The following is a 23,536-nucleotide window of genomic DNA, read 5'->3' on the forward strand; positions in this document are numbered from 1 at the left end:
GATTAATAAGTCCTTAAATGGAGAGCACAGAACGCGAGGGGAACAAATGGCAACCGAGAGGGGCGGGGCATTTGGAACGGCCGGCAACCCTCATAATGATTGTCACAGCTGTTAACCAATCAAACTTTGCATAGCTTGAACGACGTTCCGAAATCGGAACCTTGACTGACACCGCAGAGCCAATCAGTGCCGCGTAGAAGGCGGGCTTGAGACGGATACAAGTTTAATCAGTGGCCGCATTACCTGGGGAAGAGCAACAAAGTAACCCGGAAAAAACACCAAGGAAAATGTTGAGTTTAGGGTCGGGAGGCGGAAAAACTGCGAAACCGTCTTTTGTGTCTTACGTTTCACCAGAGGTGGGTCTTCATAATTTTATTTTTTTAACTAACTAAAAGCCATGACAGGAATACTATGGTTGAATCCCATACTAGTGGTGAGTGATTGAAGGGAACCTGCGGAATGGGCGCGGTGTTGGTTTATTTCTGTAGCTACAGTTCAAACTATGCCCGTAGGCCTGAGAAGCTTCTAGCTTTGCAGAGCTGTGTCTGTTATTTCGATATCCCCCCTCCTATCTGTAAATTTAGGTCAGGGGAATCAGGAGCAGTAAGAGTGAAACATATATCACAGTGTAGTGTAATACGTTGCAGTCGCTCGGCTGGTAATGAGACGTGGTCATATTACGCATGGACGTGGGACCGAGCTGTGCCGACCCCCTGCAATAATGAGGCACTTAACATTATCCTTTGATCACGGTTTGATACTGCGGGGAAGTTGGAGACTCCTTGATATCACAGGAAAGCAGAGGGGTGGAGTCTCAAGCGGGTTTCAGTGGGTTAGCCTCTTGGGGAAGACTTGCTGCACGAAACACAACACAAATTGCATTAAAGTGAATAGGGTATGCAGTTACATTTTAGTGAGGTCTACAACTGTTATACAATATAGTAATACTACATCAATTAAATTCTTTAAAATCCAGGATATGTCCAAGTATAGTGAAGAGAAATATTTTTTCAAAGCTTATTTATGATTTGTGCTTTTATATAAGGAAAAATACTATATCTTGGTCTGTTGAAGTATTTTGAGGACCCATTTTAAACAGTGTTCTGGGTTTTGATTCAGTTTTATCATTTTGTACAGTTTTAGAGTAATGGGTAATATACCAAGATGTCTCCCTCTTTAAAAATAATTCATCATCAAAGACAAATTATGTGGCATACACTGGATAGGTGACCTAACAAATGTAAGCCATTTACCTCACTCAGGTATGGTATCATATGAGCCCCTTGATTCAATTAATTGCCTGTAATTCATGGTAGCTGTCCAGTGGAGTTTTTTTTTTAAGAACATAAATTAGTGTTGATGGCAGCAAGTTTGTCAATTGTCTTTGTACATGTTTCTTCTTGATGTGAAGATTGTAGCTTTATTCAAGATTGTAGAACCCTGCTTATACTGCTTTAGTTGATATTTTGTATTGTTTTCAATCTCGTTGATCCTCTTGAAGCTGGAAGTTATGGGATTACATGACCAAATCTTGGATTTTATCTGGGATTTACATATTCCAGCTCCAAGATCCATGTGGATGAAAAACTCTCAAACGATCTCTCTTGATAGAAGATTGAGGCAAGGTTAGACCCCTGCCATACATCGTAATTGATATCTTCAATGATATGTTGGGTGGTACCATAAGAGAGAGCGTATAATTACAGTTGAGTGGTTTGCCTGTCTTAATGACGAAGTTTGAGTGTCTTAGTCATGTTAGAACAGGCTGTTTTTGCTATAATTGGATTTAAAGAAAGAGTGAACTTGCGTTTCATGACCTAAGGATGTTACAAAAAGCTTCACAGCCAATGACGTATTTTTGAAGTGTTGCCACTGTTGTAATGTAGGAAACACGGCAGCCAATTTGTGCACAGCAAGGTCTGACAAACAGCAATGTGATAATGAACAGATAATCTGTTTTAGTGATGTTGGTTGAGGGATAAGATACTGGGGATAACTTCCTTGCTCCTCGAAATAATGCCATGGGATTCTTTACGTCCACCATAGGGCAGATGGGGCCTCGGTTTAACTTCTCGAGGTACCGAAAGACGGCACCTCCAACACTGCCGCACTCCCTCAGTACAGCAATGGAGTATCAGCCTTGATTATGTGCTCAGGTCTCTGGAATGGGACTTGAACCTGTAATCTTCTGATTCAGAGGAGAGTGCTGCCAACTGAGCCACAGCTGACATATGTAGTTAAATGTTGGCCAGGACTAAATGTTGGGATCACTTCCCTGCTCTTCTTTGAATCATGTCATAGGATCCTTTATGTCCGCCTGAGAGGGCAGATGGGGCCTTGGTTTAATGTCTCATCTGAAAGACAGCACCTCTAACAGTGCAGCACGCAAAATGTCAGTCTAAGTTGTGTCTGGCTGCAATCTTATAATTCCTTCATAAGGCCCTAATCTAGCGAGGATCTAGACATTGGACACTCTTATCTAGTGTTATGCTTTTCATGGCAGTTATAACTTGTGTCTTACTGGTACATACGGTCGCTTCACACATTAAAGGTATATTTACACTCTTAACTCTAGTGTCTGTGCGAAGTACTGCAGTTATAGTGTAATTGGAGCCTGAATCCACTGTCTGGTTTGACCTGACACCAGTTGAACTGGAGTAAGTTACATTGAATCTACAGCACAGAAACGGGCCATTCGGCCCAACTGGTCTATGCTGATGTTTACGCTCCATACGAGCCTCCTTCCACCCCTCTCCATCTAACCCTATCAATATACCGTTCTATTCCTTTCTCCTTCATGTGTTTATCTAGCTTCCTCTTAAATGCATCTATGCTATTTGCCTCAACTACTCCTTGTGGTAGTGTGTTCCACATTCTTACCACTCTTTGGGTAAAGTTTCTCCTGAATTCCCTGTTGGATTTACTAATGACTATTATGTTTTACATTTATGGTTTAGGACTGTCCCACAAATGGAAACATTTTCTCTACATCCACCCTATCAAACCCTTTTTATTATCTTTAAAGACCTCAATCAGGTCACCCCTCAGCCTTCTCTTTCTTTTATCAGGATAGACTGATTTAAAAAAAGAGCCCCAGCCTGTTCAGTCTTTCCTGATAATGAACCCCACTGCTTAGTTTGCTTTTTTTAATGGCCTTACTAACCTGCCTTGCTACTTTTTTATTATTCACAAATGCATTCATTTAAAATATGCATAATTCTTTTAATGCCATTTTAAGTGGACTGTGAGGGTAGTTATCATTTTGAGAGTTTTCATGCTGAAACATCATGCTCCACACTGTGAGGCTGCCAAAAGACCTACCTGGGACGTTTGTGCTCCTGTGTTAAGTATATTAAACTCAAATCATAGAGATGAAATCACACTTTATATTGCACGTTTCCAAAAGTCACTGAACTTTTCAATGGTGACTGAGGAGGAGAGAAACATTATTAGAAATAGATTTGTCCGTCTCCAAAAGAATGCAGTAACTTTGTACAATTTCTTTCACATTTGACAACAATAGCTGTAATACAAAGCACAAGCTTCGAAATGTATCTTAAAAAGTTGTTGATTTATGAGGAAAAATGGAATCATTTGGCCTGCTGGGTAGAAGATTGTGCATATGCAAGCCATAAACAGCTGCATATAACATTTCCTTCCTGTGTTGCTGGATTGTGATGGAGTAATTCAACTAGTGTGATGAGCAATAAATGAACAGTAGTTGCTTTTTTAAAAAAAAATCTTTTCCACCTGACTTGCTTTTAGTTTTTTTAAAAAAGCAGAAGGATTTTGCTGTGTTCTTAACATAAGGCAAGGATGCAAAAAGGCCATTCAGCCCATTGAAGGTGAGTACATGTAAATATATTTTAAATAATGCTAATGTTTTTGTCTCTGCTTTCCTTTTGTACATAACAATCATTTATCACTTGAAGGAACATTTTTTTCTGATATCTATTCTAAACTTTTCACTAATTTTGTATTCATGTCCTCTAGTCCTACTTTTTTGTGTACTTCTAAATAGTTGTCCATTCTCTCTACTAATCACTTTTTTTATGTGAAGAAGAACCTCCTGATATCGTCCATAATTTGCCTTTTTACTAAATGGCAGGTGGAATTTCTTGTCCAATTTGAGCAAATTATTTAAAAATAATTTTCTAGATTTAATTTTTCCATATCTTGTATATTTCTAAGATGCATCCTTTTCAGACTGACAAGCCCAAGTTTATCAAATCTTTGCTCATAACTCAGACTTCTGTGTTGGCTGTGTAGTCCAACATTTTATTGGCATTGATTGCTGCTCTGCATTGGCTGGACCTGTAGAGTGTTAAGTCGAGTAAGATTTTCAACTTTGGTCTATTCCTGTATTCTCCATTCTTTTGTATACTTCAGTGAGCACCCTTTTTGTGGACTACAACCTTCTCTAATCTTTTCTCCTACCTCATCTACATCACACTCAGTTTAGCACTTTCTAATGCAAGGATGTAAATATATATCTCTATCTCCATATCACTGCATTATAAAGCCTTAGCATAACTTCTATAATTTGATTATCCTTTTTTAAGATATATATCCTTGCTTTCTATTGGCTTTTCTTAATTAAAATGAAACTAAGCAATTAACAACTACCATAAATAGTTATCCAGTATTGGAGAAATCAAATATTTATGACACTGCTCCAGAAACCAAAAAGAATGAAGACCATAAAGTAATTGGGAAAGGCCATTTGCTCCAGCTTAGCTCAGTTGGTAGCATTCTTACCTCCTGAGTCAGAAGGTTGTGGCTGAAGTCCTACTTCAGAGCTTGACAACCTGAAACTACTGAGGGAGTGTTGCATTTTTGGAAATGCTGTCCTTCTGATATGTTAAGCCAAGATCTATCGAATTAAGTAGATATTGAAGATCCCATGACACTATTTGAAGAGGAGCAAGAAGTTCTTTCTGTGACCTGACCAAAGCTCTTCCCTCAATTTTGGTGAACTCATTAATCTCATTGTGCATAAAATGGTTCACATTTCCTTACACAAGTGACTGCATTTTAAAACTTTGGGATGTTTTGAGTACTTTCACTTCCTTCCCCATTTTTCACTGTCAGCACTTGCAGTTTGTGTTAATCTTCTAAGAGAAGTGAATAACTGTCAAAGCTCCCAAGAAAAGGAAACTAAAATTTCTCCCACACCCCCAAAATTATTGTGTCCTTAGCAGCAACTATGTAATTTGACACTACAACTTGTTCTTGTGTAGCTTTGGTACTCACTTGAAGCTATATGTGAGTGTGAACATAGACTGAACCTTTTGGTAAGATGGCTTTTGGTATTTTTGTCCATATAAGTTATATTAGCAATTAAGTAACTTCCTTAGGTTTCTCACCAAAGTGCTCTTCTGGCTAGTTAAATCAGGCTGAGGATACCTTGAACAGTGTATATAAGATGATGATGCAGTTAATAAATCTGCCATCTTCAAATGTGAACCTTTTTCACTGATGCGTTTGATAGAAAAGCCTAACTATAACTTGCATTAGAAAGCCCTGTTGATCCAAAGTATTAATGCACGGTTACTTTAGGGGAAATGTTTTTTTCCTTATTTGAATATTCAGTAAGGAAATGGAGGAAAAGCAACAACTTGCATTTATAAACACTTTAATGTAGAAAAATGTCTGAAGTGACATAATCAAAAGTAGACAAAATGGATGCTGATCCAAAGAAGACATGAAGATGGAGAGGCGGAGGGGTTCAGATGTGTTTTTCTTGATGCACTAACATGATTACAATGTAAATGTTACGTGAAATATTTGTTATTTTTACTGCTTCTCCTTCCCCACCCCAGTTATGTATTCCAGGAAAAAAATTAGGTGTAGCAGTACCATAAGTATCCTGAAATTAATGTTAACGTCAAAAGGTTTTTAATTTTTTTTTTGATATCTATTATTTTAAACTACAGAATCCCGATGTTCACAACAACTTGCACTTGTATAGTAACTTTAATGTAGAAAAATATCCCAAAGGAGAATAGTGAGCCACTGAGGAGGAGCAAGGAGGTGGGTTAAGGGCAGTGGTCAAAGGAGTTGAAATACAGACTTTAAGGAGGCTTGAGGGATGTAGCAAGATAACATTTGGTTACTGGTCCCAAATAAGGCTACCAGGACAAGTTTTATTTGAAGTTGACAGGCAATGGGACATGTTGCCAGGGAGGTTGGTGAGTGCAGGGGTGACAGGTGGATGGAACTTAGCAAGAAATTGGAAGTAGGCAGGGAAATTTTGGATGAGTTGGAGTTTATGCCTGGTGGAGCTCTCGAAACTGAGGAGAGTGTTGGAGAAATTGAGACAGAAAGTGATGAAGATTTGGAAGAGGGTTTCGTGAGAGTGAATTTGGAGTTAAGCTGTGTGAAATTGCATGGATAGAATTAGACAGTCTTTATAATGGCCTGGAAGTGAGGTTTGAAACTTGGCTCAGGTCATGCAAGACCCTGAGATGAAGTTTCATTGGGTTTAGCCTGTGAGCAACCAGGAAAGGGGATGGAAATTGCATTAAGAGGTGGGGGGGCGGGGGGTGTGATGGGTGCACAATGGGCAGTTTCTGGTTGAGCCCAAACAGGATGGTTTTGGTCTTGCCGATGTTTAGCTTGATTAATTAATCTCATCAGTGAATTAATGTTGGGCAGCACAGCAACAATTGTGGAGTTAAGGGTAACGGAGAGGTGAAGTTAGCTGCCCTCGGCATACATGTGAAAGCTGACCCCATGCTAATGAACCTTTAATAAAGGCGTAGAACTCTCACCTCGCATGAGTCAAAGGTTGTAGGTTCGAGTCCCACTATGGAGACTTGAGCACCTAATCCAGGCTGACACTCCAGTGCAGTGCTGAGGGAGTGCTGTCTTTTGGATGAGATGTTAAACCAACTCATGGCACAAAATGATAACGAAACAGTCTTGTATATTTAAGCACAAGTAAGTTGAGATAAATAGTACATCTTTCTTTATCCAATCTAATCTTGAATGTTGATCTAGTTTCTATCTCAGATACTAGCCCTGGAAGTAAGTTCCACATTCTTACAACTGTGTGAAGAAGTTTCTCCTGCCCTCTTCTAAATCTCCCAAATTTAATATTGTATCTATACCCCTCACTCTTGACCCTACAGCTACCGGGAACAGTCTGCTTCTATCTACCCTGTCCCATCCTTTCATAATTTTAAACACCAATATCGTATTGCCTTGTAATCTGCATTGTTCAAACAAAAAGCCCCAAATTTTCAAATAAAATCAGTAGTGCTGGAAATACTCAGGCCAGGCTGCATCTGTGGAGAGAGGACGGTAGGGTTAACATCTTCAACCTGAAATCTTTTGTCCGAACCAGATGATGTTGCAAATGAACAGCTTATAAGGAAGTATAGAGCTGGGAGAAGGGGGTGGGGAGGAAAAAAAAAGAGGTCTGTGATTAGGTGGAGGACAGAAGATGAGTAAATGGCAGAGGTGATGATCCTGTGACCGAAGGAGGCAGTAATGAAAGAAATTAGAGAAATAAAAGATGTATCGGAGACCCAGAGGATGTATGTGTGGTTACAGCAGAATAGTAGAGGGGGGAAGGGAGCATGGAAAATCTGACAAAGCAGAGAAGGCTCTAGTGGTCTAGGAGTGTGGCAGAAGAAAAAGGCAGATGACACCAGAGGTGTGGACCACCCTGCTGGCCTTATACCGGGGATCCCCATCCCAAGCACCAGCCACAACCTCACTTGTTCCTGGAAGTGCTGATCTACCCATCCTACATTACCAGCACCTGCTGTCCGAGAGAGATGTGGTCAAGGTTTGATGTTAAAATTTTTTCAAATCTTTCTTTGTATTCCTGGAGTAGTGCCAGGTGGATGAAGGCAAAGGGGTTAAAGGGATATGGGAGTAGGGCAGGTAAACATGATCAGAACTACTTGCTCACATGGAGGGTAAATGCTGATATGGACCACATGACCTGTTTCCATGTTGTAACTTGTGTAGTTCTAGGGAATAGGGATCATGATAAGGTCATGTGTTGCAACATGGAATGCATGAGGCTTGAAGTCAGCCACAATATCACTAGAGAAAGTGGGAATTAAAAAAAAAACATTTCTCAAGATGTGGGCACATTCCTAGTTGTCCTAGTATTTAAGAAGGAGCTAGATAGATTTCTAGACGCAAAAGATATCAAGGGTCATGGGGAGAGAGCAGGAATATGGTATTGAGAAAGAGGATCAGCCATGATCATATTGAATGGCGGAGCAGGCTCAAAGGGCTAAATAGCCTACTCCTGCTCCTATTTTCTACGTTTCTATGTCCTGGATAGCAATTGTTTTTACAGCCAAGTGGCTTCGGAGGGTTTGGTATCGTGTGTAAGCTGGACTGGTTAGGGGTGGCAGGTTTTCTCCCTGAAAGACAATAATGAACCAGTTGAATTTTTGTAATAATCCGGCAACTTGTATGGTCAGTTTCTGGTGTCGGATTTATTGAATTCAATTTCTCAACTTGCCATGGTGGAATTTGAACTCGTGCTACTGGATAAGGAATCTAGAGGTCATGACTACTACACTCCCATACCTGTTACTGCAGTAAGTCTCGGCCTGAAACCGGTTGGCCAGAAATGTTGGAGGCTTTCAAATTATCGAGGTCTTGGGTCCCTCATTAAGTGAGTTTTAATCACCCAAAAGTCAGAGTTGAAGAAATTGAGACTCTTGCCACAGTGCCATCTAATGGTCATGGTGTGCCATTACATCTACAGCAACATAAGAACATAAGAAATAGGAGCAGGAGCAGGAGTAGGCCATACGGCCCCTCGAGCCTGCTCCGTCATTCAATCAGATCATGGCTGAACCTCAACTCCACTTTCCTGCTCGATCTCTATAATCCCAAGATTCCCTTAGATTCCAAAAATCTATCAATCTCAGCGTTGAATTTACTCATAAATGAGCATCTACAGCTCTCTAGGGTAGAAAATTTCAAAGATTCACAACACTGAGTGAAGAAATTCCTCCTCATCTCAGTCTTAAATGGCCGGCCCCTTATCCTGCGACTATCCCCTCCAGTTCTAGACTCTCCAGCCAGGATAAACAACCCCTCAGCCTCTACCTTATCAAGCCCCTTCAGAATCTTATATGCAACAATTTATATATGAACGCTTGCATACCATATTTCTATTATAAATATTGACTAGGAGTTTGAATGTTAAATGTTGACATACAAACATGACTTAATCATGAAGTAAAGTTTGTGTGCAGGAAGTTTGCACCATACACAAGGTTTTTAGTAATATAAATATAAGTACCACTGCTTATTGGAGCTATGAGTGTGTACCAGGAAGGTTCTGGGTTCATGCCTCCACTGTAAACTCCTTTCGACCCTGATGCTGTGGAGAAATGAGGTAGCTGTGTAGTGACTGGCCAAGAAGAGGGGCCAGTCACTGTACACAGCTACTAGGTGTCGATTCGTGACTGGCTATAGAAACAGCGTGAACAGAGGCCTGGAACTAGGACTATAGCTTCTCTCCTTTGCTGGAGATGGTGCATGGGAGAGAGGTGGGGAGGAAAAATAAATTAGAAGGGAATCTTTAACCAAAACCTTGCATTTAAAAAGTGAAAACTTGTAGATTTCTTGATGGTTGACTTTAAAAGTCTCTGTAGCTATGCTATATTTGTTGTGACAAGAGTTATTTTCAGCCTTTTTTTGGTCCTTTTCATATAAGATATTTGCATGGCAAGGAAGTAGTAAATTTGGCATTTAGGCAAAGGCAACCATGATGGATGTCCAGAATGAAATGGAGATGTAATCCAACCTTCCTGCTGTATGTTACCCACCCAAGGCACTCATCACCAGAAATGTTCAACTTACTTTCAGGGGAGAAAGGGAGTTGGGTAAGGAACTAATTCTCTGTAGGGTGAGGTGTGTGCGGAGGATCTGCACTTTTTTTACATGTAAAAGTGGTTTTAAGGTTTGAAGAAAGTATGTATGGGAATGTACTTTTAGAAGATAACAAGAATTTTTTTCTAAAACTCAATCTCCATGATCCTTTAAGAGCTCGGTGAGCTTATGCAGGGAGTAGTTGAACTGTACAGACTAAGAAGGTGGCTTATATGGGCTGAACTCACCCAGGACGGCAGTAGGCGTGCCACCATTATCCTGGGGCAAGGAGGCGAACATTTTCTAGGATTCTCACTTCTGTTGAATGTATGTGTGGGGTTGTTGGGTAAGGACAGAATGGGACTTGGCTGTGATGCTCCTGCAGCTGAATAGCATGCTGGCATTTGCTGTGAAGAGTTGCACGTCAATAATGATCACTTGGGCAAAATACTGGAGGATGCCTGGTGTGTGCTGTTCCATATCTCGACATTGACTGTGAGGGGAGCACGTTGCTTTTTTAAAAAAAAAATCCTGACTTGTATTCGATCTGGCGAATGGCCTTATTGGGCTCTTGTATATATTAAGTGGTTGGAAAAAAGTTTCTAAAAGACATGTTCACATCATTGAGCTTCAAGAGTTTTTCATTTTGCACTAAGGACAGTAAAAAGACCCATAATTCCAATCCTTGCTATTGTCTTGCTCTTCACTTTTCTTTCAATAAAACCTAAACAGTAAGAATGCATTGAGACATCTTCTTCTTCTTGTTTTTGTATGCTGGATTCACATGACCCTTTCTAAGCACTTTCAATTTCCTCAAATACTTTTGGTAAATTTTTGTGCCCATGAAGAATGCCAATGGAACACTTTCTCATTCCAAGCACCCAGTATCTATACCACTGATATTTTCATTTCCCACACTTGTGGTTTCATGAAGCTTCCCTAAGAGGGGGGAAAAAAAGACCTATTTAGTGGTGAATTGGGTCAGTTTTGTGCTGGGACCTGCCACCCACAAGGAATTGAGTAGAGCTGTACCAAAACTCATTCCAAATTGGACCTTGGTAGCCAGCAGAGAGGCTAACCATCCAGTTAACCTGGGATAGATGAGAGCCTATGTTACACAGTGAAAGAACAGCATACCATTCAGTCTCCAGTCTAATTTCACTCCGGTATGGCATTGTTCCTGCCTTTACTGAGGAAAAATTGGTCTCAACAGCTCTGAGCTTGGATAGGGAAAATTAGCCAGAGTTCATGTTTCTGATAATTATCCAGAAAATAACTGCACGTGTGGATGTTTGAGGGTGGGATTGGGCATGCCTGATGTCCATGAAATCAAATATCCTGGTTAGGCTAACCCATTATGATTGGCCACTTCAAGATACTAAAGGGTGCCCAGCACCAGTGGAAGTGTACATTAAAGCAAGGAGTCAGTGCCTTCAGGAGAGATGGGGAACAATTGGCAGAGCAAAAATGCCTAGAAAGAAAATTATTTTTCTTCCACATCCCCCTTCCAAAATCGGGCAACTGTCCATTCTACTTCCTTAATCAGCAGTCCAAGAATGATCATTGATGCCAACATTAGGAAGAGGATGATACTGTTCCAAATATTCTGTTAATTTGTCAGATATTTTTGTACAATCGTCATATTGTTGATATTCATGTTGGAGGAACGTGGTAAGTTTGTGAGGCACAAACTCTAGAACAGTTTGTGGCATTTGACTCCTTTTTTATATAATCTGAATTGAGATCATGTTCCAGACTTAATCCAGTTCTCTTTCTTAAACTCCAGTTCGCTATTCTCCTTAATCATGGATTGACATAAAGGATGTCTTGAAAGTCTCTTTTTGTTTAATTTTAGGAAATAAAAAAAAAAGAAAAAGAAGTTAACGAAGAACTGAAGCCACACTTACTACCGGGTATGCTGTATTATCGAAATTGTGTTTCAGAACATAGGCTTGCTATTTTCTTTCCTGTGCCAAACTCTTGTCCCTGTGCTCTTTGCTGGGTCAAGAATTTAATGCATGTTTCCTTCTCAATACTTCAACTTGTCAGTATTTACTACACTGGCTGGCAGTCAATTCAATCGAGGGTTCTGAAATCATTATAGTACAGATTTGCTTAAACAAGGAATCCTGTTCTCTGCTCCTGAATGTAGCGTTCCACTAATGAGCCATAGAAGCTAACTTTGGTTCCCTGCCATCATTTAAAATCTAGTATTTATCGACATCTCTTGTTTTAACTGGTTAAAAATGAAAGGTTATCAAAAAAAAAATAATTAGGATTATCTCTTTAATGTACATCAGAATTCACAAAATCTGAAACCTAGATTTGGGACAGTCCATCTGCATAATGCATGTTACAGTACTATTTTAATACTGCTACAGAGAAATTGAATTCATAAAAACATCCAAAATGTTTGGACTTTTCATGATAGATGAGCGATGGGAAATTTTGGCTTTTATCAAATTGGTGCTGTTTCGTTGAAACAGAAATTTAAAATTTAGACAAATTGTATTATAACTCCAGTTGGAGCTGCTGTGACTGTTCATTTTTAAAGTTGCAATTTTTCTTGATGTAACTTCCCTGATCAGTTTACAGTAAATGATGGCTGAATCCAGTGTTTTTTTCACAATAGTCCTTTCTGTTTGTTGCCAAGTTTGTAGTATTGGGTGGCGTATGGTTTTTCTGTCGTCACCAAGGGGAAACCCAGTGCTGTACCTGCAATATAATTTCCCCACCCTGTTTTACCTTCTGATATGCATGCGAGGGTCTCTTAAATGGGAGGGAAAGAAAGGCAAAATGGTACAGCTGTAATTATTTTGCACACAGATGTAAAAAAATTAAAAATTGTTAACAGTGGGATCTTGTTGTCTCGTCTAATAAGGAAATCAAACTTGGAAACTGCAATAAAATTACTTAACGCCTTTCTCATAAAGCGTAAATGCAAAATGTATTTTGTGTCAATTACTTAAAACTTTGGGCAATTAATATGGCATATGTGGATGTGTCAGCTTTGGCTCAGTAATAGCGCACTCGCCTGACTCAGTCATTCGAGAGACTTGAGCACATAATCTAGATTAACACTTCAGTGCAGTATTGTTGAAGTGCCATCTTTAATGTTGAACTGAGGCCCCATCTGCCTGCTTGGGTGGACAACAACAACTTGCATTTATGTAGCACCTTTTTAAGCTTGGAAAAACGTCCCAAGGTGCTTCTCCTAAGCATAATCAGGCAAAAATGGGTGCAGAGCCAAAGAGGAGATATTAGGGGTTGACTGAAAACTTGGTCAAAGTGGTGGGTTTTAGGGAGGGCCTTCATGAAGGACCGGGGTAAAGATGGAATTCCAGATTGTAGGATCTAGACGGTTGAAAGCACGAGCACTATAGTGTGGCAAAAGGACTCTGGGATGCACAAGAGGTTAGAAGCAAAGAACGTAGAGCTGAGTGTCGTAGGGCTGGAGGAGGTTAAAGGGAGGGAGGGGGAGGCCGTAAAGGAGATTAAAAGTACCAAAATTTTTAATTTGAGGCGTTGGGTAACCGAGAGCCAATGTGGGTGGGTGAGTGGAACGTAGTGTGGGATAGGTAAGGGCAGTAAAGTTTTGAGCTGGAGGATAGGAGGCCGGTCAGGAGAAAATTGGAATTGTTGCATGTGCAGGTGACAAAAAGGCATGAATGAGGGTTTCAGCAGCAGATAGGCGGGGGTGGAGGGGAGTGATGTTATGGTGGTAACTGTTTGCAAGCAGTTTGGTTCAATCCAAGACAGTGGCCAGGGAGGGGGTTGGAATTGGTGGCAAAAGTACAGAGTTTGTGGCAGGGGCCAAAAACGATGAATCGTTCTTCTTAATATTTAACTGGAGGAAATTGCAGCGCATCCAGGACTGGATGTCGGACAATCAGTCTGACAACACAAGGGCAGTGGAAGGATTGAGAAATGTAGTGGAGAGGTAGAGCCGGGTGTCATCAGTGTACACGTGGAACTTGATCCCGTGTCTTCAGTTGATGTTGCCAAGGAGCAGCACGTAGCTGAGGAAGAGGAGCGAGCCAAGGATACATCCAGTGTGGGGAGGGGGGAGGATTACTTCCAGAGTTAACTGTGCACAAGGGTGGAAAGAGAAGCGATTGCAAGAAATGCTGCGGCAGCAATTGGTTCAGAATTGACATGGATTGGTAATTGGTTGGGTGGTAGGAAAAAAGAGATATTTTCATTTATATAGTGCTTTTGACTATACGACCTCGATGTCACAAAGCGCTTTATGACCAGTGGAGTACTTTGAAGTGTAGTCACTGTTGTAATGTAGGAATACGGCAGCTAAATTGTGCACAGCAAGGTCCCACAAACAGCAAGTGATGTTGGTTGAAAGATAGTGGTCAGGACACTGGGAAGAACTCCCCTACCCTTCTTTGAAATAGTGCCATGGGATCTTTTATGTCCACCTGAGAGCGCAGAATGGGCCTTGATTTAATGTCTCATCTGAAAGACAGTGCATGACTGAGGGAGTGCTGCACTGAGTGTCAGCCGAGATTTAGTGCTCAAGTCTCGAGTGGGATTTGAACCCACGATCTACTGACTTAGAGGCAAGGGTACTACCCACTGAGCCATGGCTGACATGGCGACAGAATAAGAACATAAGAATAGGAGCAGGAGTAGGCTATACGGCCCCTCAAGCCGGCTCCGGCATTCAATATGATCATGGCTGATCTTCGACCTCGACTCCACTCTCCCGCCCGATCCCCATATCCCTTGATTTCCTCTAGAGTCCAAAACTCCATCGATTTTAGCCTTGAATATACTCAACGACTCAGCATCCACAGCCCTCTGGGGTAGAGAATTCCAAAGATTCACAACCCTCTGAGTGAAGAAATTCCTTCTCTCAGTCTTAAATGGCCGACCCCTTATCCTGAGACTATGCCCCCTACATCTAGACTCTCCAGCCAGGGGAAACAACTTCTCAGCATCTACCCTGTCAAATTCCTTTGGAATCTTCTATGTTTCAATGAGATCACCCCTCCTTCTTCTCCAGAGAGTATAGGCCTATTTTACTCAATCTCTCATCATAGAATTACACTCTCATTCTAGGAATCAATCTAGTGAACCTTCGTTGCACCGCCTCTAAGGCAAGTATATCCTTCCTTAGACAAGGAGCCCAAAACTGTACACAGTACTCCAGGTGAGGTCTCACCAAAGCTGTGTACAATTGTAGCAAGACTTCCTTACTCTTGTACTCCAACCTCCTTGCAATAAAGGCCAACATACCATTTGCCTTCCTAATTGCTTGCTGTATCTGCATGTATAGTTCATGGAATGCATTCAAGACAGCTTCGTAGAACTTGTCCTCCAAACTACTTTTGCCAATTTTATTTGCCCAGTCTATATGAAGATTAAAGTTCCCCATGATTATTGCATTACCTTTGTTACAAGCTCCTCTTATTTCTTGATTAATACTCTGTCCAACAGCATAGTTACTGTTAGGGGACCTATAAACTACTCCCACCAGTGTTTTCTGCCCCTTGTTATTTCTTATTTCCACCCATACTGATTCTACTTCCTTCCAAGCCAAGATTCTTTCTAACTACTGTCCTTATGTCATTCTTTATCAGGGCTGCCACCCCCACCTTTTCCAGTAGGGATAAAGGGTTAGTTCTCTGGTGGGATGTGATAAGTGGTGTTTCCCAGAGATCTGTACTGGGGCCTCAGCTTTTCACGTCGTATATCCAAGTTTGCAGATGACACTAAGTTAGGAGGCACTGTAAGTTGTGTAGGTGGAAGCAGGAAGTTACAAAGGGACATAGACAGACCAAATGAGCAGGCAAAACTGTGGCATATGGAGTTCAAAGTGGGGGAAGTGAGGTTATCCACTTTGGATCTGAGAAAGACAAATTGGAATATTTTCTTAATGGTGAGATTAGGAACTATGGAGGAGCAAAGGGATTTGGGTGTCTAGGTACACATTGTTAAAAGGTAGTGCACAGGTACAAAAAATAATCAAAGGCTAAAGGGATTGTTATCTCAAGGAGGTTGAAATTCTAAAGTGAGGAAGTGATGCTCCAGTTGCACAGAGCCTTGGTCAGACCCCATCTGGAGTACTGCATCAGTTTTGGGCACCGAACCTCAGGAAAGATATCTTGACATTGGAGGTGATTCGCCAGAATGATACCAGGGATTGAAGGATAAAATTATGAGGACAAGTTGCATAAACAGGTCCTGTTTTCCCTTGGGTGATCTAATCAAGTTATTTAAAATGATTAAGGGATTTGATAGGGTAGATGGAGAAACTATTTCTACTGTTGGGGGCATCCAAAACAAGGGGACATAATCTTAAAATTACAGCTCAGCCATTTAGGAGTTAAATCAGGAAGCACTTTTTCCACATACAGGATAGTGGAAATCTGGAACTCGCTCCCCAAAAGTGGACGCTGGGTAAATTGAAATTTTTAAGACTGAAATTGATAGTTTTTTGTTAGGTGAGGGTATCAACGGATATGGAATAAAGGTGGATAAATGGCGTTGAGGTACAGGTCAACCATGATCTGATTGAATGGCAGAATAGGCTCGAGGGGCTGAATGGCTTACTCTTCCTATGGATAGGTAAGAGTGGAAGTAAGCAAGGACAGTCTTATTGATCTGGACAGTGCAGGGGATGCCTTGGAGGAGGAGGATGTTGACTGTCAAAGGCTGCAGAGAGGTGAAGGATGAGGAGGAATAGTGCTCCACAGTCTGTCACAAAGGATAGCATTTGTGACTTTGACTAGGGCTGTTTTGGTGCTGTGGCAAGAGTGGAAACCTGATTGGAGACATTCAAACATGGAGTTGTGGGGAAGATGTGAAAGACCACTATTTGAAGAGTTGCTAAACCTTTTATAAATCGCTGGTTAGGCCTCAGCTGGAGAATTGTGTCCAGTTCTGGGCACCACACTTTAGGAAGGATGCCCAGGCCTTGGAAAGGGTGCAGAGAAGATTTACTAGATTGGTACCAGGAGTGAGAGAGTTCAGTTATTTGGAGAGACAAGAGAAACTGGGATAAATGCAAGTTTGTTTGTCCTTCCTTCCATGTATCACATCAATGTGAATAATTGGTTTAACTAGTTTTTATTGTTCTTTCTTCCCCCCACTTCCCTTTCCTTTCTGTCTCACACAGGGGAACTTATAATCTGTGAAGCAAACACTGTAGTGAAGTACAGTCGAGAAGATTCGTTACAACGGGGCTTTTATGGAAAGCTTGTCTGTACAAATTTCAAGATTTCCTTTTTAAGTGCGGAGCCGTTGTTAGATGACGTGGTAAGCATCAGTAAGAACATTGTGAGTGGGTGTGAATGGATTTTTTTTTAGTTTTGTAGAGGGTTTCTAATCTTTTCATATTGAAGGGCAGGTGAATGCTCTGCCCCAGGCCAGTCAGTGCCAGTGCCACTGAGTGAGCCTCAAGTAGACCCAAGGTGGCAGCATGTCTACTGCTCACTCCAATTTCCATCTTGTACCATCTTGAAGAGATGCAGCAGGCATTTGGATTCAGCTCAGTTTCTTTCTACAGCAGTGTGGCTGAGATTGGGAGCCTTGTGGAATAGGTAAATTTAACCTGTATTTTGCCCCCGCCCCCGCCGTAATGTATGTTGGTGCTGCCTCTGAAAATGCAATAAAAATCCTGTTTCTTAAATGTTCACAATTTCTCTTTGCCAGTATAGTAGTTTAAAATACAGATTTATGAGTGCACCAGCAAAATACATGTGACCTTTATTGGCCATTTGTTACATCTTTAGATGACCTAAATAAAAAGACACAATGTCAAACGTTTTAGTAATTCTCAACACTATTTCTCCATATAGTGGTTAAATGCTAACTTATTTATTTGAAAACAATGGTATTTTGACATCGATTTTGGTGGGGACAGTGAGGAGAACCAAACCATTTTTTGTTACTTAAAGAAGCTGGACTGATTCCACTTCTGTTTTCTGGAGATCGAGGCCAGAATGGCAACTGACATCAGCAGTTGGCTGGAACACGGAGCGATTTGCGATAGTAGTTTTGAAGAGCTGAGACGGGTGTGTGCCGGAAGAAGGCAAATGGTTTGGCATCAGAGGCATAGACCTGGAGGGAGAAGGAGTTGAGAAGGAAAAAATCCTAGAGCTGGGGTTGAGAGAGAATATTGGTCCAGTGAAGGATGCAGTAAAATCTAATGTAACTTTTCATTATCTGGTATGCAATATTTTTACCTTCGTCATATGATATTTCAGTACATTAGCTGTTGGAGCAATGGAAACCATTGCCATGTTTAAACTGTAAATGTGGCAGTGCTAAACATCATGAAGTGCACTCCATGCCTCAGGCTATCTGAGAACAATGCCATGAGTGATCAAGTGGTGTTTTTTATTTGTGTAACTTGAAGCACCTGTAGAAATATCCAGGATCATTAAGACCTACACATTTGGTTGCTGTGAGTTATATGATCCAGGCATTAGCCTTAAATGATAGAGGTGATTCATTGTCCTTGTTTTATATTTATTTGGAATTCTTTTTTCCTATATTCATTTTAGGAACAATCCTATAGGAATAAACTGATGGGTGAAAATGACATATCCTTGCATTGTGTGGACCAGATCTTTGGAGGTAATGTAACAAGTAAAATAGCATGGAGCTGTTGATTTTTCTAGTTTTGGTTCTGTTATTGCTGTATATACTGTTTGATTGCAGTGGATATAGATTATAATTACAACAATGTTATAGTGAGTGTGGTGTAGACTGGGCTCAGTTATGATGATCCAGGGTTGCCTTGTTTGCTGTTATTCTGAGGTTAGTACATATACAGTAGCCATTTTGGTGGAGGTACTGCAGGGTGACTTCATGGGAATGGAGAGAGACTATATTTTGTGAGGGAGGTTTTTTTAAAAAAAATTGATTGCAGTAATTGACTTAGTCCTGTTCAATTCGTTCTAAATGGAAATTTAACAATCTGCTGTAAATACAAAGGGATCAGTGGATTCTATTTTAAATAGGCATATTAAAAAGAAGTATCATTTGTATTGACCTGTTGTCATGCTGCATGTTCAGTTGGTGAAAATGCATCAGATGCCGAAACCACAATTTGTAAAAGATATCAAATGAAATATGGGAGAATATAGGTCTTGTTTCTGCTGTTGCAACTTTTGAGATGCAAGTAATAGGAGAGACTGCATTACATGAGTAATGTAAGACTCAGTCTTGCAGCTTCTGTAATTGTCTCAATCTTGGAATGAATTAAGTAGTTTTGAAGTGTAGCTATCATGTGGGAGCCAATTTTACACTGCAGGATCCCACAAAGAACAAATGAGGTGAATGATCAATTAATTTTTTTTAGCTGTGTTGGTTGAGGGAGAAATGTTTGTCAGGACTTCAGGGGAACTTTCTGCTCTTTGAATAGTGCCAAGGGATCTTTGTAACCACCTGAACAGGTAGATGTGGCCTCCGGTAATGTCTCATCTAAAAGATGCCACCTCCAGCAATATAGCGCACTCAGTACTGTGCTGGAGTGTCAGCCTGGATAAGTCTTGGAGGGGTCTTAAACCCACAACATTCTGACTCTTACAGTGAGAAATACCAATTGAGCCAAATTGACAGTTGGTAGTTATAATTAATTTATTGACTTCTCTGCAAGTGAGATTTCTTAATTTGCTTTGATTTTAGTGAAGGAAATGTGTTTTGTTCTCTGTTCCTGTCCATTGACATGTAGATTCTTGGGCTGAGGCTTTCCATTTGTGTGCTTGCCAGCCAGTGTTGTCTGCCCATTATGAATGGCAGCAAAACCATGAGCTGGGGAATTTAGAAGTGACAAACCAGGGCCTTAAGATTTGTAGTTATTTGGAATGCAGTGTTAAGTACCTGGGTATGTGTTTGTGTCTTTGTTGTAAAATGGGTATTTCCAAGAATATTGTCCATTTTGTTAAATTTGGATAAAATTGGTCCATCAAAAACTTTCCTGTCTGGTGGCTTCCTGATTATAGGATTGGTGGCTTTTTTGGGGGTTTAGAGGGGCAATTTCTCATTTACTGCTACGTTTATCTAAATAACTGCAGCTACTTTTATCTAAACAACTGCAGCTGAAGTTCAGCCTTCCTATATTTCTATTGCTTAATGTGTAAGGATTTCATAAATTTCGTAACTTTTTTTGTGTTTTTTTTTTAAGTGTATGATGAAAAAAAGAAGCCACTACTGCCTGGTGCTATAAAGAACAAAATTCCTGAGAAGCTTCTATTGTACTGTAAAGACTTCCGGGTCTTTCACTTTGGGTTAAGATACGCCAAGGAAGAGGATGCTAGAAGGGTAAATTAGCAATAAAAATCTAATTTGCTGCCTTGCATGTAGTTTACACATGGATTATTTGCACTTTTTTTCCCCCTCCTTTTTTCCTTTTCAGTTGGGAAGTGCCTAGCCTTTACAAAGTGCATATCCTTGGTGCCAAGAGGTTCAAGAAGGCAGCCCACCACCTTCTCAACTGGGGCAGTAAATGACTGCTAACCAGTGACCCCCACATTCTGAGAATGAATTAAAAAAAGAATAAAATGTCTTTGTCACCTCCTGAATCAACTATTGTGGTGCTTTCCTGGTTGCCTCCCATCATCCACCCCCTCCCCCATAAACTTTAGCTCATCCAAAACTCTGCTGCCTGTATCCTATCCCGCACCAAGTTCCACTCTCCCATCACCTCTACTTGCTGATTTGCATTGGCTCCTGGTCCCCGAACACTTTCAATTTAAAATTCTCATCCACTGGTTTAACTCCCCATCGTGGACTATCCCTCCTTTATTTGTGTAACCTCCTACAATTCCTCCTCTTCCTCTCTTCCCTTCTCCCCCTGCCCTGGGCCCAAAACAAGAACTCTGCATTCCTCTAACTTTAGTCATCCTCTTCCCTTTTCCCCACAAGTGACAGCTTTCAACTGCCCAGGCCCTATGTTCTGAATTTCCTGTCTTCACCTCCCTTTCCTCCTGTCAGCTTTACATGTAATTGCGTTAAGGATTGCTTTTAATACTTGAAGATCTATAATTTTTTAAATTCTAAACTTGTATTAATCTTTAGGGCACACATTTCCTGTCCATAAACCTTACTTCCTGTTGTAATATTTGGTCATGCTTTTGTATCAACATGCCACATTTGTAAATCATTGTCCACATTTTCCGTTCAATTTTGGTTTGTCAACATCAAGTAGTTCTAGGCTGTGGCCATTAAGTGGCTCTGTGTGGATTGATCGCTCGATATCAAGACCTCTCTCCCTCCCCTCAATCTCTCTCTTTTAAATATATAATTTATTAAACGTTAACCATAATTCATATTCATGCATTACTTGGCTTTGCTCACCTTATTAATTTCATTTACTTTGGGTGATTGTAGTTCCTGGATCATTCCAACCATTTGCAATAAACAGCATATATTTAAGTCATCTTGAATTAGTAACATTTACTGTTATACAAATTGGAAACAGTAGGGCAAGAAGTATTAAACTTCATATGTTGAATTTGAATATGTTTATATAACCCCTCAATATTTCAATCAGTACTTTTAAACAGCAAGATTTGAGTTGTGTGCAAATTTAATGAAACTTTCCTAATGAAGTACAGTTTTTAATTCTTTCCCTCCTTTCTGGCCCTGCCAAAAAGTGAGGGTTAAGCTTTAAATAGCAGTAAATACTCCCCAAATTATTGTAGTTTAGTAAAGCAAAATTGTTGCTTTGGGGTTTCTATTTTCAATTTTTTCATTAAAAAAGCTTGAAGAAATGAAGGGCTAAAGCCTATAATGTAGAACATTGCTGAGGTTGAAAAAGTAGGAGAGACTAGGTGATGCCAAGCTTGGGTTTTGAAAGCTTGTAGATTGCAAAGTACAAGGGAGCAGAAGTTATGCTGCAGCTATACAAAACTCTGGTTAGACCGCACCTGGAGTACTGTGAGCAGTTCTGGACACCGTACCTTCGGAAGGACATATTGGTCTTGGAGGGAATACAGCGTAGGTTTACTAGAATGATACCCGGACTTCAAGGGTTAAGTTACGAGGAGAGATTACACAAATTGGGGTTGTATTCTCTGGAGTTTTGAAGGTTAAGGGGTGATCTGATCGAAGTTTATAAGATATTAAGGGGAACAGATAAGGTGGATAGAGAGAAACTATTTCCGCTGGTTGGGGATTCTAGGAGTTGGGGGCACAGTCTAAAAATTAGAGCCAGACCTTTCAGGAGCGAGATTAGAAAACATTTCTACGCACAAAGGGCGGTAGAAGTTTGGAACTCTCTTCCGCAAACGGCAATTGATACTAGCTCAATTGCGAAATTTAAATCTGAGATGGATAGCTTTTTGGCAACCAAAGGTATTAAGGGATATGGGCCAAAGGCAGGTATATGGAGTTAGATCACAGATCAGCCATGACCTTATCAAATGGCGGAGCAGGCACGAGGGGCTGAATGGCCTACTCATGTTCCTATGTGGTACAGTAAAGGAGTTTTGTTGGTGCTGGTGTGATTTTTTTTTTAATGATGGATGTACTCCAGCAGAGCTTGCTGTAGAACATAAAGAATTATAAATAGTGAAGATGTTGTGTCATGGAGAAGCAGAGCATGTTTTCACATGGGTGACTGCCCTTAAATGAAATTGCTGGTTTCATCTGTGTGGAGGCACCGAGCAGAGGACAGGCACTTCTCCTGTAGGGACAGAGTTATCATGGACTTTCTTTGTGCAGCTTTAAGCACCCTGTTTTGGAGCAGAATTGGGAGAACAGATTACTTGTAGATGGGATCTGTGCCCAAAGAAGGGGTAAGGGACGGATTAATAAGTTAATATATAGAAATAGGGGTTTTTTTGAAGTCAGTAGGTTAATTTATTTATTGTGACAAGTATTTTGCATACTTTTTTTTAGAAAATGTAGTCATTTTTAAAAAAAAATTCACTGTAGTCAATTGAGCTTCTGATCTTTGTGTATTTTATCTTCTGACTCACCTGAGGTGGGAAAGAATAAGCTAATCTACCTTTATCTTTAACTTGCTTCACCACTTTCTCCCCAACCCCGGCAAAAAAAAATTCATTCAAATTTAATACATGATTGACACTTTTTTCTTTCTTTCCCTTCAGCTGATCCGGGGGATAGTTCACCATTGTTTGAACCCAACATCTTTAAAATGTTTGTTTGCTTTCTCCTACGTTGGTGCAGCAGGTGGTCTTAAAGGTAATGTCACATGCATCTTCCTTCTTCTTCCTCTCCCCCCCCCCCCCCCCCCCCCCCTGCCCTTACTCCTTTTGTTTTGATGCACATGTGAATTATTTTAACATACCTGAACTCGCTTATCTTGAAAGTATTCTTGTGTGTTTTGGCCCATTATCGCACCCAATTTCCCTGTCCCTTCATCTCCGTGGCCTGTTTTTGAATCCAGCCAGCCTGATTCTATTAAAATTGCTTCTCCAATGACTAGGCTGGGACCAGGGATCTCTGCTGGGATAGACCACTTTTTGTTTTCCATTTATATAAGTAATCTGAACATGGACACGAGGAATGATGGCAAACTTGCTGACAAAAAATTAGGGGGCAGAAGTGTGAGGGGAAAATGGAAGGTAACATAGTAAATGGGCAGATATGTGACAGATGTAATTCAATGCAGAGAAAAGTGAAGTAGTTCATTTAGGGTGGAAACAGAACAATGAAAGAACATTTATTCCAAATGGTAAAATCCTTAAGGTTGGAG

General features: G+C 40.6%; 1 protein-coding gene across 2 annotated transcripts in view; it reads left to right on the forward strand.

Moving 5' to 3' along the window:
- Positions 1-207: 207 nt before the first annotated feature.
- Positions 208-23,536, forward strand: part of mtmr12 (myotubularin related protein 12) — a 61,948-nt gene continuing 38,619 nt past the window's right edge. For both annotated transcript variants that reach the window (XM_067984836.1, XM_067984846.1), the window contains exons 1-6: positions 208-356; positions 11,708-11,765; positions 16,985-17,124; positions 18,375-18,447; positions 20,000-20,136; positions 22,929-23,022. In XM_067984836.1, coding sequence (XP_067840937.1) covers positions 288-356; positions 11,708-11,765; positions 16,985-17,124; positions 18,375-18,447; positions 20,000-20,136; positions 22,929-23,022 — 571 coding nt within the window. In that variant the 5' untranslated portion in view covers positions 208-287. The remainder of the gene's footprint in view (positions 357-11,707; positions 11,766-16,984; positions 17,125-18,374; positions 18,448-19,999; positions 20,137-22,928; positions 23,023-23,536) is intronic.

Source organism: Heptranchias perlo, chromosome 1 (assembly GCF_035084215.1).
Source record: "Heptranchias perlo isolate sHepPer1 chromosome 1, sHepPer1.hap1, whole genome shotgun sequence".
NCBI lineage: Eukaryota > Metazoa > Chordata > Chondrichthyes > Hexanchiformes > Hexanchidae > Heptranchias > Heptranchias perlo.